The sequence below is a fragment of the Megalops cyprinoides genome, chromosome 2 (assembly GCF_013368585.1).
Source record: "Megalops cyprinoides isolate fMegCyp1 chromosome 2, fMegCyp1.pri, whole genome shotgun sequence".
In the NCBI taxonomy this organism is placed as follows: domain Eukaryota; kingdom Metazoa; phylum Chordata; class Actinopteri; order Elopiformes; family Megalopidae; genus Megalops; species Megalops cyprinoides.
In genome coordinates, this window is record NC_050584.1 from 41,669,851 (window position 1) to 41,688,310 (window position 18,460).

The 18,460-nt window shown below is 40.9% G+C and overlaps 1 protein-coding gene across 1 annotated transcript in view; it reads right to left on the minus strand.

Annotated features, from left to right (window-relative positions):
- Positions 1 to 15,860, minus strand: part of yjefn3 (YjeF N-terminal domain containing 3) — a 39,492-nt gene extending 23,632 nt beyond the window's left edge. The window contains exon 1 of the mRNA XM_036521879.1: positions 15,584 to 15,860. Within this exon, the coding sequence (XP_036377772.1) occupies positions 15,584 to 15,642 (59 nt within the window). The 5' untranslated portion in view covers positions 15,643 to 15,860. The remainder of the gene's footprint in view (positions 1 to 15,583) is intronic.
- Positions 15,861 to 18,460: the final 2,600 nt, after the last annotated feature.

The following is an 18,460-nucleotide window of genomic DNA, read 5'->3' on the forward strand; positions in this document are numbered from 1 at the left end:
CCAAATTCAATAAATAAATAAAAAATTAGGGAAATGAACAAATATATAGATAACAGAACCACGAAATTCATATAGAAACAACAGCTTACATGAAAAAATATTTAAATGAACAGCCAACAACCAGACAGCATTCATCCCTACGAGTCTTTTTTTATGAAGTTGCTTTGACAAATTCAGGTATAAGTCAAGTTATTTAAACAATGTGTGAATTCTCGTCAGGTTTATTACATTTACTACGTATGTTTAAGATTAATATGATGAAGCTAAAACACACTTGGCTTGCCAAACGGACTATGCAGTGCACATGCAGGTCAATTGCTATCACTGGCTGAAAGTAAGGTTAAAGGGAAGAAAAGGAATTATACATTGACATCACCATAAAATCTGAGATCCAAGGGAGGATTTGATGCACATTTCATCATGCATGCAGGGGAGCAGACTATCAGGGGTTAGAGAACTACACATCAGAAATCACAAGAAAATGCATTATTGATTACTGTGGATAGTATTATCACAACAGAAAGTGACTTATCTTGGGCACCAAAGGAGAGGCATGTATCAATTGCAATACCGTAGACATTGTGGGTAATTATTACATAACCCTTTACTGATTTTAAAAACAATAAATGTTGGATTTTTTTATGTCCAATAATGTGTGTAGCACACTAATTAACAAGTTCAGTCAAAACAGTACGGACATCTCTAAATAATATCCCTTGTGTGACACCTTTTATTTGTTTTTTTCTTTCTTAAAAATATTTTCCACGTGAAGGTTCAGCAAGAGACAGCAGGACTGGCAAACTCAGAGATAAAAATGTAAAACATTAAGCTGCCCTATGGCAGAGGTTCGAGCCCAACTGTATCATCAACCAACACTAACCGGGAGCCTGCTGTGGCAGAATAAACTGACTTTGCTCCCTCAGGGGGGGTTTGATGGCAGGGTTTAGGTATTTCACCACCCTCAGGCACCCTACAACTAATCAGGTGCCCGTGAGCCACTGAGATGTCAGTGGATTATCCTCAAATCGATGTTCACTTTACTGAGGAAACTTTGGGACTCATAGTGTGAGGAGCACTAGCTGCCAGGATGTGAGTATCAAAGGATTGCATTCACCTGTGTCTCTCAATTGCTAGCACTCCTTCATGAGTGAGGAGGTCACTGCAGTCAGAGGAGCCTAATATGCAGCTAGCAATTCCAAAATGACGGTGTAAAAGGGGAGAGAAGTGGGAAAAAAAAGAAATTAAGTCAAGCTTTCAACACCTCTCAAGCTGGGGATGAAAAGCTGGAGATTCCAAGTTTTGACTTCCATTACACATAAAATCAGTGTGTATATATGTTTTGATAACAACATAATATGTCATATTTACAACAAACATAATTACAACAAAAAATCATTTTGCTACATTTTTATGGTCTTTGTCTGCATTGTACATGTGTCTGTTTATTATGTGTATCTGTTCAATGCATTTTAAGTAGCTGGGTGAACATAATTGGATGTATTGTCCAGTTTAGTGTGTCTCTTGAACAGTTTACCCAGTTATATTCTCTGCGATCAGTCTAGTCAAATGAGCACACCGGCCAGTAAGATAAACCTCAGTTTAGCTTACTTCCTGGTTGCTGGGCACCCACCCAGATAACTCAAATAACTCAGGTGTGCTCTGATCAAATGGCTACATGCAGAACTGAATATACTGTTCAGTGCATGGCTAACTCTGAGATGCTCATTACATTACAACAAATTAAATTACATAATTTCAGTGAGCCCCACTCTCTAAGCAAGCCTCACTCTATTTTTTGGCTGGCCTGCCTCCTTCAAGATTCATTTCTTTTTATTTCATTTGCCCATAATATTGTTTACACTCTTCTAAAAAGTTAGTTATTGTAGGGATAAGACATCAGTCTACAATTTTATTGGGTAAAGCTGACATCTTTCAAGGTAATGATTTCCCCAAGCATCAGACAGCCTTTCAGCCCTGAAATTAGAACACATATTACATGTTCTGTGATGGAAACTGATGGACATTATGAGTGGGCCATTGCAGAGCCAAGGGAGTTGGGGCTGACAGACCTCTGAAATCAGGGAATTGTAACACATGTCACCACTTCAGGACTTTGAAATGATTTCAGATCCACAGTGCTATGCTGGTCTCTAATGCTGCCCCATAAGCTTTTACAGAGCATTACTGTAACTCCAGCCAACACACAGTCACCAAATGTTTTCTTTTTTCTTTTTATCAGACTGCCCCGCTATTTATTCCCATTAATCATTGGTATGTTATTTGTAGTGGTAGCAGTTTGTGAACAGACAGCCCAAATAAACTGTCATGCCCTTGCCACAGTTCAATAAATGCCTCATCTTCCGGGTTGTTCCAGCATGTATTTTGGCTTGAAATTGCAAATTTTTTTTTTTGCAATTTCTGTTTTGTTTTAGTACAGTAGAATTGTATAGTTGACATTCATTTACAGTTTTGCTGTACTGATGACCTCACACTGAGCATACTTACGGTGATAAAATAAAAGTGCACAATATAACACATGCATAATGTAAGTAATATAAATAAAATTGTGTGGACAGTTATTGCTCCATTACAGACACAAATGTTCATGCATTTTCATGTAAATGTTCCTTCATCCCTATAATCAAAATTGCAATCCTCTTTTTCTCTTTTTCATGATTAAAATTATTTTTTATCATGAACACATACATGCTACATTGAGTACATATTTAATCCTCCACTCCTAAAGTGCTTTGTTTTAAAAAGAATATGGTGTAGTGCCTGGCAGAAAGAGGGTAAAGACAGGATCAGAGATATAAGAAGCCTAGCAGACAGCATTATCTTCTCCAGTGCTATGTGGAGAAAGGGGAAGAGAAGACTGGATGAGCCAGCGATCTGCTGCCAAAGAGAGGTTTGTACCTTTCTATTCATATGCACAGGCACAGTTTCAGTGAGATGTGTTATTGGACATCCAGCAGTTCCGGAGCCCATGCAGGGTGTCAGTTTTAATTTTGAAGCACAAAGAGAAAGTGGGAGGGGCGAGCCATTTTATTTTCACACCATGGGATCTCACTTAGAAAGCCACAGTGTAGACCTGTAATGCACAGACAGGAGCTAGGAGATGTCCTGCTTTTATTTCCCAGTAAAGCTGATACAGCTCTGCCTCTAAAACTGCATCAGAGTAATTGCAATAAATCTAATCTTCCTCTCTTAACAGCAAACAAAGCAAGCAAAATATGCTAAACCCAGAGTTTTTTTTTTTTTTTTTTTGCAGAATAGGCTGCCTTTTGGGCTATTATTCCTGGAATGTGATAAATTTATTTTACCACTCAGTTCATTCTTCATGGCACCATTTTGTAGAATTTACATATAAAAGGCCAAACAGATGGCCTGAAAAAGTACTGCACAGAACTCAAAGGGAGACATCAGAGACCACGGCTCCTGCAGTGGTTAATGTGCCCACAAGAAGCACAGTCAGATAGCAGGGCCTCACCCTACTCAGCAACCCTTGGCACCACACCATTATGTTTACACCCATGGATAAGTATACAATTGAATCCATTTTATTGCTTAGAAGAATTTAATAAATAGTACATGAATCCCAGCAGAATATGAAACCTAACAAATTATTTCACTCAATGAACTATAAGTAACATTATTCTGTTCTTCAACAATGTCGTATAGATAGGTTCTTTATATTGTCATGGGTCATTGTCTCTCCCTCTCCAAATAGCTTACATACTGACTCTCATCACTGTTTCCAATCGAGATTTTTTTCAGTGTCTTATTTTTAGTACTAGAAGGGGAGCCATTGTGGAAATAAAAATAAGAATATGCCACTTTTAGCATGTGAAAAATGGAAAACATAATATTATTTACATTTAACATGAAGGTTTTAGGATGTTCATGTCATGAAAAGTAATCAAGTTTTCCGATTGATTAAAAAAATTCTGGCAAGGAAACCCCGGCGCCCATGGGGCATTATACAGTCACAGGCCTATACTCCAGGAGGCGGCCCTGTCAGACAGGAGGCAAACACTACATTCCCAATGTCTGCTTTTCCAACTTACATTCTCCTTAATGAATGTGTCTTTCACTGGAGAATCCTTGAGGGATACTCCACATCGTGAAAATATCAATAGGACCGCAGTAGTAAGGGAATAGACAGGCCAGGTGTGGCACTGCCTCCAAGTTCCTCTGTAATTAATGAGGGCAGCTAGAGGAGTGCAGGCAGCATGGCATCCACAAGCACCCTGGGATTCAGAGCAGGCACCCTGCTGACATTTTACAGCTGCTGGTGGCTGGTAACGAGAGGCAGGGGGGCCCAATCAGTACAGAATGAAAGTACCAGTACAGAAGTGGTGGGGGTTCATTCTATTCAACACGTTTAAGATCTAATGAATTCCCCATTTGCTTCATCACATGTAAATACAACATAGCAAATCTAGTTAAACTTTATTTGAAGTAGGACCTTTTCTTTTCTCCTCTCTGTAATAATGAGTTTTGGGGATGGTAGTTATTGAAGGTTGTTCAGTGAGAGGCGGTGCTTCCAGGCCTGGCTCTGACATGCCAGACTGTTGATTACAGGCCTGCCTGTTCATTGCTGGCTCACACTACCAAGTTACACCACACAATACATTCTGAGTCATGACTGCTTCAACAGCAAGGAAGGAAAACAGCAGTCAATACCTTGCAAACAGATACCTTCCTCATGACACACAATGACAAACAAATGAGATCACAGAGGGACGTGAGGCCATCTGTAGAACAAGGCCCATTGGGGTGATGTGCAAATGCCCGACTACTGACGCCCCACTGAGTTGAGTCCCAGGTTACTTGTCTGAAGCTTTTTAGCTGACGGATGATGTACAATGTCAGAATGCTAAAACCCCATCAGGAAGGTACAATCTGTTACAGCACCTAGTACAATCAAGGGAGCAGGCTGTCAGGGGGTTGCACAATGGCAAAAAATCCATTGTGTTTTTCTACTGTGCAGGCCAACATTAATAAAAGGAGATAACATTCATACCAGGAAGGAGTATGGTCACTTATACTCAATGATAGACAGAGACATTAAGGCATGATACAGCTGAAGAACATACGTATGTTTTTGGAGAAACAGAACACATATGGGAATTCATATTGCCAGAAACTGTCTGAGAATTTATACTGGCCGGTGATGCCAGGGCGATGAATGCCAAAGAGGACAGCAACAAATCTGATGTAATTAACTGGGTGTGCCAGGGAGGACGGACAATGCTGAGGCCTTATTATGGTGCAAGGGGCTCTACATAAGCTGCCACAAAAGAGCTGTGAAGCTGCCAAAGTCGGCACTGAACCAACAGTGCCATGCCAGGTCAAGTTGCTTAGCTCTCAACATCAATCATGTGTAGAGCAGCCGACCAAGCAAAGATCCCCTGTGACTCTTCAACCAGTCCAAGATCTCAGCTCACTGCAGTACCTCACATCACTGTTCCTACTAAAAAACAGCAACATATACTTTTCCTCTTCAAATCTGATGTTTGAAGGGACAGCAACAATAGGTCATTTCCTATAACAATGATGCAGAAATAAAATTAGGGATAAAATGGAAAAGCCTTTGCTCTGGGAGTGAAAGTAGTGCATGGAAAGTGTGGTCATGGGATGCAAGTTTACACATTTTTACACAAAACATACTGATCAAGCACAAAAACTGTAGACATGTAGGTCAGACAATATTAATGTTGTGTGAGGTGCACAGTTGCAGTAAAGGAGGGGTGAAAGCTAAAATCGGCACCTAGCTGTGGCTCAAGTGCTGCTGGAAAAGCCTTGGGTGCACTTTGAAAGACAAATGGTGCACATTGAAACCATTCTTCAGCAAAATACCTTAGATTGTGCCACGTGTCTGGTGCCTCTGAGCCATAACTTCTGCTTCTGCAAATGCCTTATGTGCCCTTACAAGCTGTGAGTGGATTTTAAGCAGGATTTAAAATTTCACTGATACTTGTTAAGGGTCAGGTTTCACAAGCCATAAGGGAACCACAAATGAAAAATAACCATTCAACAGCATAATGTGCCAACAAGAAATGTGCCCTGAGATGGTGATACACAGTACAATTCTATGATTTCACAGCTCATGAGGAATGACAGCCATTTCCCCTAATTCTGCAGAATCCCTCATGTAATAAATACACGGTTCACTGACAATGCACCAGCCTGCAATTTTCAAGACCCATAAAATGGATTAGGAGTTCAACAGTCTTTAAAATTAATGAACTATGTTATGACAAAGAATACTGTAGCTACACTGCATCTGGGCTTGCAGTTGTAATTATATTTATCTTGCCTCCCTTCTTATCCTTGTTAAGATTATAATGTGAAGGACAGACTGGTATTGTTCCTGTTTGAGTCTCATCAGCATGATTGTATTCATTTGATTTGATAAAAACCCACACTAATTCGTGAGAAGACATTTCAGACATCAAGATCAGATTGTGCTTCAGGCTTGTCCTGAACAACATGCATTGTTCTGTCTCTTGCTGTTACATCAGCTGCCACCATCAAAATCAATGTACAGTTTAAATAGCCAGTGTGGATCCTTCATGTCAAAGCTACCTATTATAAATCTCCAGAAGCACTGTCATATGCTGCATGCTTTGCCCCCCCCCCCCCCCCCCCCCCACCCCTTGCAACAAAGACAACAAAAACATTTTAGGCACAATAATTTTAGAATCATAGCGAAATAACTTCCTGAGTGATGCTGATACACTGTAAATTCAAAACAGTCCAAATCAGTTCTGAAAAAGATGCAGATATAAGTAGATGTGTATTAACACAGTATGAACCCGAGTAGACCTTGCTATTTTGTGTCTCTAACAGTAGCTATTCTTACACACACAAGTCATTTGTGAAAAACAGGGTCAACAATTTACATAATCTGCATTCCCAGACAATATTTCTAGTGCTTTAACAGGAACAAAATGGCTGGACAATAAATGCCCAGCAGAGCGCAACAGTGGATCCAATTAGGGTTGAAATCCTCCTTTGCTGCCTCCATACACAAGAGAGCCAGTCAGGCTGTTGTGACTCAGGAAAGCTGAGTAGCATGTTATGTCCTTATGTTAATAGCGCTGAAGGGAGAGAGAGGTTTAGAAAATAATCTTTTCCTCGATGACAAGGTATTATTGAGAAAGTGCTGCATTCAGTCACGTTCCATTATAAAGTAATTGGAAACATTTTCAGTGAATTCTGAGCTCTAACTCTGATGTTGTTGAATGCCATATTTTTAGCATCTGAACCGCTTTGTCATCAGTCAATGTCACATACCACTTTGTGAATAAATTGTACATTTTTAAATTATTTGTTCATTTATAAAGCCTGAAGAACAAGTTTATCCTTACTCAAATAGTTTTTAAGGGCCATTTTTCAGAAATCTTCTCATGGGGTGGGCAACATAGATGAGCAAGACATATACATTCTCATTCAACATCGTCATTAGCATCCCACCACTCCTATCCACCGGGGAGGTTCACCAAAGATGACGAGCCAATAGAGAGGCAAAAGCCATGACCATATTTCCCAAAGTCCCAAAGGACGCTATAACCGGAGTAGGTTCAATAATAACACATGGGAAATGGAAGAGGGTCTCAGATATTGACTTCCACCATATAATTCACCTTGGACAGGACCAAAAGATGTGATCCAGTGAAGCTGCAGTTTTATCCCTGCATTGTTCTCAGCACTAATGTCCAACACTTTTATATATGAACATTTTGGCAGATACTACATCAGATTTAGAAAGGCCAGTATCACCATTCTCATTTTTCCACTCTCAATCTGTAAGTAAAGACAGATTCATTTACGTTACAAAAATCAGTGCGAAAGGAATGAGAAAAGGATTCAGATTCTATCCAGCTAAAAACAGTGAAAAATTAGTTTTAAGAAATATTTAATGGTCTATAAATGATTTATAACCAACAGAGGGATAGAAAGAGATTCTATCACAAAAATACCAATGAAGTGCCCTACACACATTTGAGCTCACTCCCACAGTACTCAGACAATCACTTTGTTGCATTGTTTTTTTTTAAAACCTTGTTCTTCTCTTATTCTCTTCTCTAAATTCATATTGTTATTTTTCAATCATCCTCAAGGACATAAATCGGCCTGAATTTCAAATTGCTTTTGGCATTATTCTATTCATTTTATCTAACCACCACATACACATATGCATACATACATTACCCTCCCCGATAGAATGTATTGCACTGGTTTCTATGGTGATTCTTCTGAACACAAGGCACATGAGTGACAAGTGTTAATAGCTGATAAAACAGCAACATCTGTGTATATGCCTAGAATCTTCTTTCACCTATCCCGATGGCAGCTGACAGGTTAACACATCCCCAATGCTCTCTCTTGTTCAAACATAATGATAAGTCTGTGAGAGCAATAAAAAGGGTGGCAGCCAGCTACACAGTGACTGAGGCTAGTGTGTAGCCATCACAAGACTTAATTCAGTGACTGTTTAAATTGACTATATCAATCACTGTTTATCTGTTTTTTTCTTCTGAAGCAGCGAAGAAAATAAATTTAACCTAGATTTAAACCCAGCTCTATTTTTGTTACTGACTGCTGATGTTAGCCAACCCAGCCTTCTCTTATTATAACTGCATCTTTACAATCATTTAACATATACTATAAATAGAATGTGTGTTACATTCAAAGAATCAGTATGTGGACCATGTAACATATCACAATATAATACGGAATTTAAAAAGAGATGACAAACGTGTACTATACATAGGCTTTAACAATCACTTGTCCCCATGTATCTACATCAGCCCTGCAGGAATTTGGCTTTTGTCCGTGTAGGGTTGGCTCAGAACTCCAGGTCCTGCTGTTGTCATGGAGATGGGAGAGTGCAGGAGGGCCAGCTTTTCAATAGCTCCCCACCAGATCCTCCCCATACCCCCCACGCACACACACTCCAACCCCGCCCACCATCACTCACACCCTCTTTGTCCTGTGTCTCCCTTACAGCCTCCAAGAGGCAATGCCTCTGTCAAAACAAGCAGCACAGCGGACCTCCACTGAAGGCCCTCATACCTAGCTTTATAGTTGTCATACACTCATTTAGCTACATAAAAATTGTTATGTATAGGTGATGTCTCCCTAAATTGTCTGGGTGGCAAATCAGCTGACTGTAAAGATCCCTGCTGATTCAGGCAGGGTAAAACAAAGACATGCATATTGCAGATTTCCCTTCCATTGATTCCCCTGATGGAAATTTAAGGCAAAGCAGGAGACACCTGGGGCAGAAACATGAAGCACCAATTCCCACAAACATGGAGCAGCTGGCAGGGGTCTTGCATGCTAGATGCTCCTGTCATCATCTGCCAAACTGTCCACCTCTTTCACTATGTGTCTATCGATTGCGTGCTAGCAGGGGTTCGTACTGTATACATCTCTCCCTTCAGCCACACAATGTAATGCTGCTGTTTGTTTAGGGACAGCCTGAAAAAAGTCTATCAATGATATATTTCCATGCTCTCTTCTGTTTCCAAGTACTGATTAGATCTCAAGGAAATGGTTTGAAAACATTCAAAAATCCCCACTACACCCTCCAGCACAGAAAATGTGCTTTTCAGAGAAGTAGGGTGGTGAAAGCTGTGGCTTTCTGTCTGCTTGTCTCTGTCTTTCTGTCTGCCTCTGTGTCTCCCCCTCTCACATCTCTTGTAAGTATATCAGTACATAAGTGTGATTTTTGTGACACTGAGGATGACATCTTCCACTTGATTGGTGTCTGCTTATGAATAGTAAATTTACTCTTTCTAAGTTTATAAGACCTAGTACTATCTTTATAAGTGGTTCTAGTTTTGAGTTTTGAAAATGTCGGTTTGCCCATTGATTCTTTTATTTTTTGAATTTTTTAAAATAAAAGCTAGAACAGCCTGTCATACATACATAATGTATATATATATATACATACACACACACACACACACATACTACATTTAGGAAACACCATAAAATCCTCAGCAGCACCATATCAGCCACTAAGTTTTTTTTATTATTATTTGGAGGTGAGTCTACTGAATTGAAAAGTATGAGTAGCTCTTTGCAAAAATAGAAAAGGGGAAACAACAATGGAGAGAAAGGGTAATAAGGCAAGGACATTTCCTGAAGGGCATTGCAATCACAGCCAATTTTCAGGTGCATGGAAAGCCTCTGCCTTTCCTAGCATGAGGCGTTACTTCTCTGAACAAACCCACCTCCAGCACAACCTCCCCCAACATCTCCTTCACAGTCACACTTCATCATCCAGCCTTCTGCCAGTGCTGAGGCTCATTAAAGAGATCTGAAGAAGCAGGGAAACTGTCCGTCTTACTTACCAACCCCTCGTACGCCCGCCCCCCCCCCCCCCCCCCACCTGCTTCCCCAGCAGCCATTGCCTGCTTTCGCTGCACAGCACAGACAAAAAAAAAATTCAGAGAAAAGCAGCGCTGAATTATGGATGGAGAGCGTAGCATTGCTTGGTTCTAATTCATGCTGCAAATGATCACCCACTGTATCTGTGAGAACAAAGCCAAGGGAAAGGACTCACGGAAGGAGCAGGCAGCTGGGAGCACAGGTCTGTCATGCAAACTGGCCAAACAGCAGAGACAGAGGAGAACAGGAGGATGACCTATTTTTGCATAACCGTCCTACATGTTCTTATGGATCTGATACACAGTACTAAGCTATCATTTGTGGGAATTTGATATGGGAGATTTAATTTTTACATTATTGAGGATGTAATGGTAATATTCACAGTTTAGATTCTGATTCTGGGGTCCAGCACAGCTTATTTTCCTGATTCCAAAGGGAGCCAGCTCAGTCTTTCAGCCAATCAACAACTCATTGAATAATCAACACATGAAAACATCCCTCTAGGATTATCTAAGGCATGTCATTGTAGTTATCATAGCTACTATTTGGAAGGGCAAAAAGGGTATTACCTTCTGAACCACAAAGGCTAAATCATTACTAATAAAGTAATTATTAATTATTAAAATCATTTATTTTAAAATGTCTTTTAAATTTAATATTATAATAAATAAATTATAATGTGGTTTCAATTATTCTTACTTATATTATTTTTAATATTAATATTTTCTCTCATCTAAAATGTCACAACCAACATTGATCAATGGGCACACAGAAAATTCCATCATTCTGTATTTTCCTGTTGAAAAGCCTGTCCTGCTGTTAACTGTTGACAGTGAGTACTGAGTGAGGGGATGAAAACTCCTTTTCTACAGTGAGCTGCTGAGGGTCAATACTGAGTGAGTGGATGGATGTAGAATTCCCAGCTCTCACGTACAGTCGACTCAGCAGAACTCAGCACAATAAAAAATGCACAAATAAAGAATTGATCATAGCTCAGCAAGCAGTTCATAGCTGCATGCTGCATTTTCCCAGGTGTTAATCCTCACCAGTTTGATCTGCTACCTGGATGCCTATCAAAGTGGTGTGAGGGTTAATCTCTGGATACTTTTAGAAGAGTCAGTGTATTTTAATAATCTGTCTCATTTGCTCTACTTTCTATGTAGAGTATTTTATAGGAACATTGGTGAGATTTTAAATCTACAACCCAATAAAACCTGTTAGATTTCAGACCTGGTTCAGTATTCTCCGTCACCTTATGGGAGAGTTTACTGCCAGAGATTCAACTTAACACCTCTATTTGTTAGGTGGTAGAAACAGCAGAGAAACAGCAAAGAGTGAAGGGTCACATGTGACAACTAATATTACACCAGACAACATGGAGAGAAAGGGTTTTTTCTCATATATCAGCTCTTACATGTGCACATGCTGACCAAGCATTTGTTAAGCATTTATGTGACCAGCTCTGAGCTCCAATTCAATGGATGGATACCAGATACATTTCAGTGGTAGGTGGAAATGGGCAGTTGTCATAAGCTTGTTTTTGTATGAACACTGTATGAATCACAAGTAATGCATGACCCCACCAGAAAGCATTCATCAGCTGACTTTTCCCATGCGCACAAACAGCAAATGCACCAAGCCTTCGCTGAGCACAAGAGTGGATACATAACAGCCTACCTAAAAAAAAAAAAAAAAAAAGAAGTTCAGCAAAAAATTCTCCTTGCATTTTTTTTCTTGAGCACATCAGTTTGCTTTCAAAGTTAGGAAAAAACTTATTTTTTAAAGATGGGAAAGGACCTTGGTGCATGCCTGTTGATGATGATCCTGGGGTTATTAATCCCAGCGTGATTGTATACAGCGGGTTGATAGTGTCTATACGTTTCTGCACCTGCTACCTGAATTACACAAAGCGCTGAGACTGTGCGCTGCACCAGGCTGTGATTATTAATCATAGCTGGACAGCTCTTCAGGGCTCCCCCTCTGGCAGCTCAAATGCCATTTCTATCTCCCTGCCCTAATACTTGTGCAAAGGTTCAATAAACAACAGCCAATATGAAGAAGGATCAGCAGGACGCCTTTTTATTTTTTATTCTCATGATTCAATTGATTGGGCATAGCCTTGTCCGCCCACATCCCCCAATCACACACCTCGCTCCAAACAGAGTAAATCGAGAGCTCTTAGGCCTAATTTGACGCTAATGGCTGCAGCCATTAGAGACCATACATTGCCTTATAACAAATCATCTCTCAGCCTTTTCCCCCTTCGCCTTTGCCATGATTATTACATTTGGAATCAGGGCCTATAAATAAACTCAAAGCAGACAGAAAGGAAATGGAGCTTATCTGAGCTACGAATGTGGGATCAGAGGGAAGGCCGCCGTAACGACAATCAAGTTTCCACGGCAGACGGCCACGGAGGTGTGACAGAAGGTCTCTGGGTGTAACAGGTGTGAGAGGTGTAAGATGTGCTATTAGGAGCGACACGATCCTGCTGCAGAGTCCAGGATGAATTGTACTATAAGTGGGTAATGTGCAGCTCGCCCCCTGTGGCAGTGTTGTGCGTGTTCATATTTCACTGTGCCTTGTAGAGTTTTCAGGGGAAGGAATAAAAGCCCTGACATCACTGTATCGTGTACAAAATGTTTACTTATGTAAGGAGGGAAAATCAGATCAGAGACAGCTGAGTGATACTTGGTGGGTATCACTGATAATTATGAGTTGTGTCCATCTGATTTTCACATTTTTAAACATATTTGTCAAGATGCCATTTTGACTGCCAATTTTCACACTGTTCCCCTTCTACCTCTGCACTGCAGTTGCTCTCCCAACCAAATGGCAATAATGCAGGTAAATATACATCTATTCAGAACTGAGCCTAGAACGTGACAGCTACAGTAATGATTTTGTTCTGTAATGGGCCTTTGGTCAGGTGAGTGACATCCTATTGGATCATGAAAGCCCCAAAGTAATCCCTTTGTGATCTGGTTTCATTCACAACTGCTCACTGCAGGATATGAAGCTAAGTCTTAATTAGCAGCAGGGTTTCAAAAGGCCATCCCACACACCCAGTATGGAGATTAGAAAGCCCAGAGCTCCTCTTCATGAGCCTGTGTCACTCCAAGATGTCTCTCATCTCAGGGAGCAATGGTAGGAGCTTAATTAACTCAAAACAACACAGATAGACTAACTAATGTCTACTGCTGGAGGGCATGAGTACAAGGGTAAAATGGTTTTCATTCATTCAAAAAAGAAAAAAGAATTAGTGAATATCAGTGAATATCAGTAAGACAGTCGGGTATAACACTGAGGTGACTGGCAGCCATTCATTGCTTTTGAAGGGACAGAATTACACAAACCCGGAAACAGGTGATACTGTGTGCACAAGCCAAGTGAACTGTAAGTAAAACAGGAAACATGAAAGCTAGGAAGCAGGAGAAAAGGAGGTGGATATTAAGGTACTGGCAGAAGACAAGCAAGGGATTTGATGGGAAGGGCGGAAATTTCCTTGACAGACTTACATTAAAGCTCTAATCCGTTCATTATGTTCTCTCATACCCTGTAAATTGCCTTGTCCGTCACAGACATGCCATGACAAACGCAAGCAGGTATACGTCAGTCATCAAAATGTCACTGCTTACACTGCTGTCATCTATTTGCACAGTCTGCGTCCCCAGTGTTTCTGTGACTGTGTTCGGAATTGCATTTTTTGGCTTGAGTTTGCATCATCGAGAAATTCTCTTCATGTGAACTCTTGTTTCAGCTGTGTTATTGTCACTGTGTAAATAAAGGCAAAATAAAATAACCACCTAAAGTAATTACTCTAAATGCCTCTCATCAGCAATTAAGTTTGATTAAGAAATTGAGTTTCTTTTCAGCCAGCAGTAAAGGTTCCATCAATTCCTCATACTACTACAGCGCTTAGTAAAAAGCAACTCAGTTTATTTCATCTACTTCATATTTCATTTAATTACTAGTTCCCTTATTCTTAGTGTAGACTTTTATGCATTCACTTTCTACATATTTTCTATTTGATAACAACAGAAAATAACCTACTTTTTCATTGACAGGGGTTTAACACTGCATGACACCTTCCTTGCAAGTAGTACGACCCAATGCTCACAATATCACTTGCATTTACATCAGCATGAATCACAAATGTTCACAGCTATAATGGTATATGAAACAACTTCAAGTGACAAGTTAACAGTATCCACAGAATCAATGCACAAGTGAACCCTACAGGTTGTCAAAAACAAAGAGAATAAATGGGGGAAAAAAGCCTAAAACATTTGGAATAAATTCAATCCCTCCAATTTCACAGTGTTTTTCACAATGTTGATGCTGCCTTCACAGTGAAACACCTTTCTAAAATCTATCAGTTGTCTCATCCCTATCCATTCAGTCAATCATCCTGACACAAACTCAAGTCACATCCAGCATAACTGAGCAGACACTTGCTCTTCCTCCTCCAGCTAACTGTGGCCTGAGTGAGACTGTCAGGTGAATGAGCCATATCTCTGTCACTCCCTGACAGCACACTCCAGTGTTTTCTGAGGGTATGAGTCTGTGTATGCAGACCGACACTGTCTCCTGAGCACTCTCAGCAGAGAAATATACATACACACATACACATACACACACACACACACACACACACGCACACACACAACACACACACACACACACACATACGTGCACAAGCACATTTGCTTGTGAGGTGGACACTACAGGTGGATGAGTCAGGGCCAGGAAGTGTTACCCACTCTCCAACAGGTTCTGGGTTTTTTTTTTGAGGGGGGGGGGGGGTGTCTCTGAGTGCCTACAAACAGTTTCTAGCATAGCACAGACTCTGCAAAAATTTGCATGCACCCCTCCCCACCCCTTACATACACCACTCTGAATGAAACCCCAGGGACACAGTCTGAAACTTTGTGCCCTCACACTTACATACAGGAGAGCAGTTTTGATACATTAGCATCATACATTTTGTTCAAGTATCCGATCAAATTCAAACAGCCAACCATCTTTTTCATGTGATAACCAGGATTCAAATGATTGGGATTTTCCAGACAACACGGAGAGAGAAAAAACAAGGCTGCTGGAAATCCCCAGTGATAAAGGATCCCCAAACATAAACGTACAGTCTTCCCCCTGCATGCATGCACTCCCTACTTACCTGAGGTACCGGATCGGCTCAATAGGCTCGGGGTCTGGTTCGGTGGAGCTGTGGTTCATGTTGTTGGACTGTGATGTGCAAATTCAGATGGCGGCTGAGGCTCTCAGGCGAGGGGAGGGGATAACAGCACTGGCTTCTTAGAGCACTGTCAACCTCCTCTTGTTCTTTCTGTGCCTGTTTCCCACTCAAAGGCTAGCCTCTTTCTCTTTCCTCTCTCCCTCTCTCCCTCTCTCTCTCTCTCTCTCTCTAATGCTCGCTGGCCCGCTGTCTGATAAAAGTAGCTCTGTGTGTTTATATCAGCTGCCCTAGCTGACAGAGTCAGCCAATTAACAGGCAAGGAGACCCTCTGGGAACAAAATGATTGGCCAAGGCTTCAGTGCGCGCAGCTCAGTCAACCATAAGCTACAGCCCTCAGAAGTAGCATCCAGTCGGCATCCAGACGCTGGCATGAGAGGGAAAGGGTCCAGAACACTGAAATCAACCTGAGAAAAACTGATCTGCATCTGCATAACTGCAGACCAATGCACTGATAATTTATTCAAATAAAAATAACCAGATTTGATATGATCAATAACAGATTAAAAGCAGACTAGGCAAATCAGCTCTTCAGTCAATCATTTAACACAATGAAAATATTTCACCTGTCTGACGGAGCTGAAACATTGCTGAACTGTTCCCATTGTTTCAAGCAGAGCATGCCATGTCAGGCTGAAAAGAGAGCTGAAAAAGAAAACCCTTTTCTCTCATTTATTTCAGTTTGAATGGGTAAAAGGAGCCCATACTTTCACTCACCTTCACTGGTCAAAGGGACTGAGAAGAGTTGGATGTAGCCTGCAAGGACTTAGACAATCCAACTGTCATGCTGGGGTCCACAAAATTGTGAGGTTCTTGATGGTAGGGGAGCTGGCATATGTGTCAAAAAGCCACCAAGGTCTGGCACTACCAACTGGAGAAGTCATAAAAGGGTACATTATTCCTAATTTCTGCTAGTGTCCAAATTTCTTGGATTTACAACATCTAGCATTGTAATGTAATGTAAATACTAACCACAGACAAGCAGAACAAAACTGCAATTTAAATGAACCAGAAACCAGAAGTGACTAAAAGTCTCTGACCGAAAAAACTGAATTGTCCTGATTGCTTGTGGGCTCATTGAAACTTGGATGACAGACATGCTATAGATAAATTTTATCTTCATACAGTAGAGCTGCCGGGTGTTGTCAATCACTGACCCCTTTGAAAGAAATTTGCCCTAAAGCTCACTGCCACCTTGAGGTCACCTCATGTCACTGCAACATGGTGGGAGTAATGGCTTGAAGATTTATTGTCTACAATTCCAAGATAAAGCAGTGATAATTCAAATGTAAAAGAGAGCACTGATAAATAAAACACCGGTCTTCACCAGTGATGAACACATCTGTTCATATTTACATGCCACATTATATTATGAAATAATTTGCCACAAGGGCAGAGCTTACATGACCTTCACAGAAATGTCACTGTAAAAGGACAAAGCCTGGGGTGTGTGCTTTTATTCTTCTATTTTAGAAGCTGTATAAAATCATGCCCCCAGAAAACAGACATTCTTTGGTCTTCAGGACTATTAGCAAGCATGTATTATGACATAGTATAACCACAAAAATATCTATATAAGTCTACCTGGACACATAGGCATGCATACGTGTACACATACACCTACATAGCATAAAAACCATAAATGCTTCACTCAAGAAGCCTGCTCTTACCTATGTAAAAATGTACTCCCAATAATGCCACAGCACCCCAATTGCAGCAGACAATTAGGCTGGGGGCTAACTGCAATTCCTTCAATTGTAACTGAAGTGAATTACAATTATTCTTGAGGAGAGAAAATGTGTTTCATGCCATACATTTACAATGTATGTTAATCACAGACTTCAGTTGTTTGTCTGGGGCCCCTCTGTCTACATACACCACTGTAAACCGGAGCTGTTGTGCTTCAGCTCCCCTTATGGTCGGAGGTTGAACAGTTCCTCCCAAAGTGGGGTCACCCAGCAGTCAGTTCTGTTAGTAGGATGCTGTCACCTCACCGCGAGACAGTGCAAACACAGGAATAGCACTTTCACAGAGACAGAACCAAACTGGCTCAATGAGTTCATGTTCAGTGTGGTGTTATATTCTTTTTTGTTATACTGACTAGTGTCAGCTCAGCCCTCTAGCATAATGGTGCTGGCCTACTTACAAGAGAGTTGTGGGCAAAGTTGTACAACCTCCCTGGCTCCATCTGTGGCTGAGCTAAAACTGAGGAAATAAAAACACAAGAGGGAACATGCAGCCATGACTGATCACGGCAAACAGCCAGAGGTATGGCAGACAGAAGTAATATTGATTCTAAAGTTTATGGGAGCACCTCAGCCTTGGATTTCAGATCAGCTTCAAGTAGTTGTCTCAATCTGAGCTACCACCAGCATTTAGTGTGATGTCAAGAGCTACACCTCTGGTTATTGTAGTACCTGTGACATATTTGCTAATTTGGATGACAGTACCCAATGTAGACACATATCCTGCATAATCAATGTATTTCCCTCATTAGTTGTTTTTACTTCCTTCATTTTTTTCACCTTTTTCACTCACCTTTAGCACTTGCCAGTTACGCATTTAAGCCGCTCACCAGCACAACAACAGTCACCAAACCCAGACAGGAGCGCTGGGCAAGGCAAGTGCAATCCTCTGATTCACATGTATGTCTGCCGTGTCTATTTTTCACATTACAAATCCCACATTGTGCAAGGAGGCAAGCTCTGTCCGAGGACAGGCACATCCTCCTGATACTATGTGAGTTACTCATAAGCACCCCCATGAGTTTACGGTCTGAGCCACTCGGGAGTCTTGCCTCAT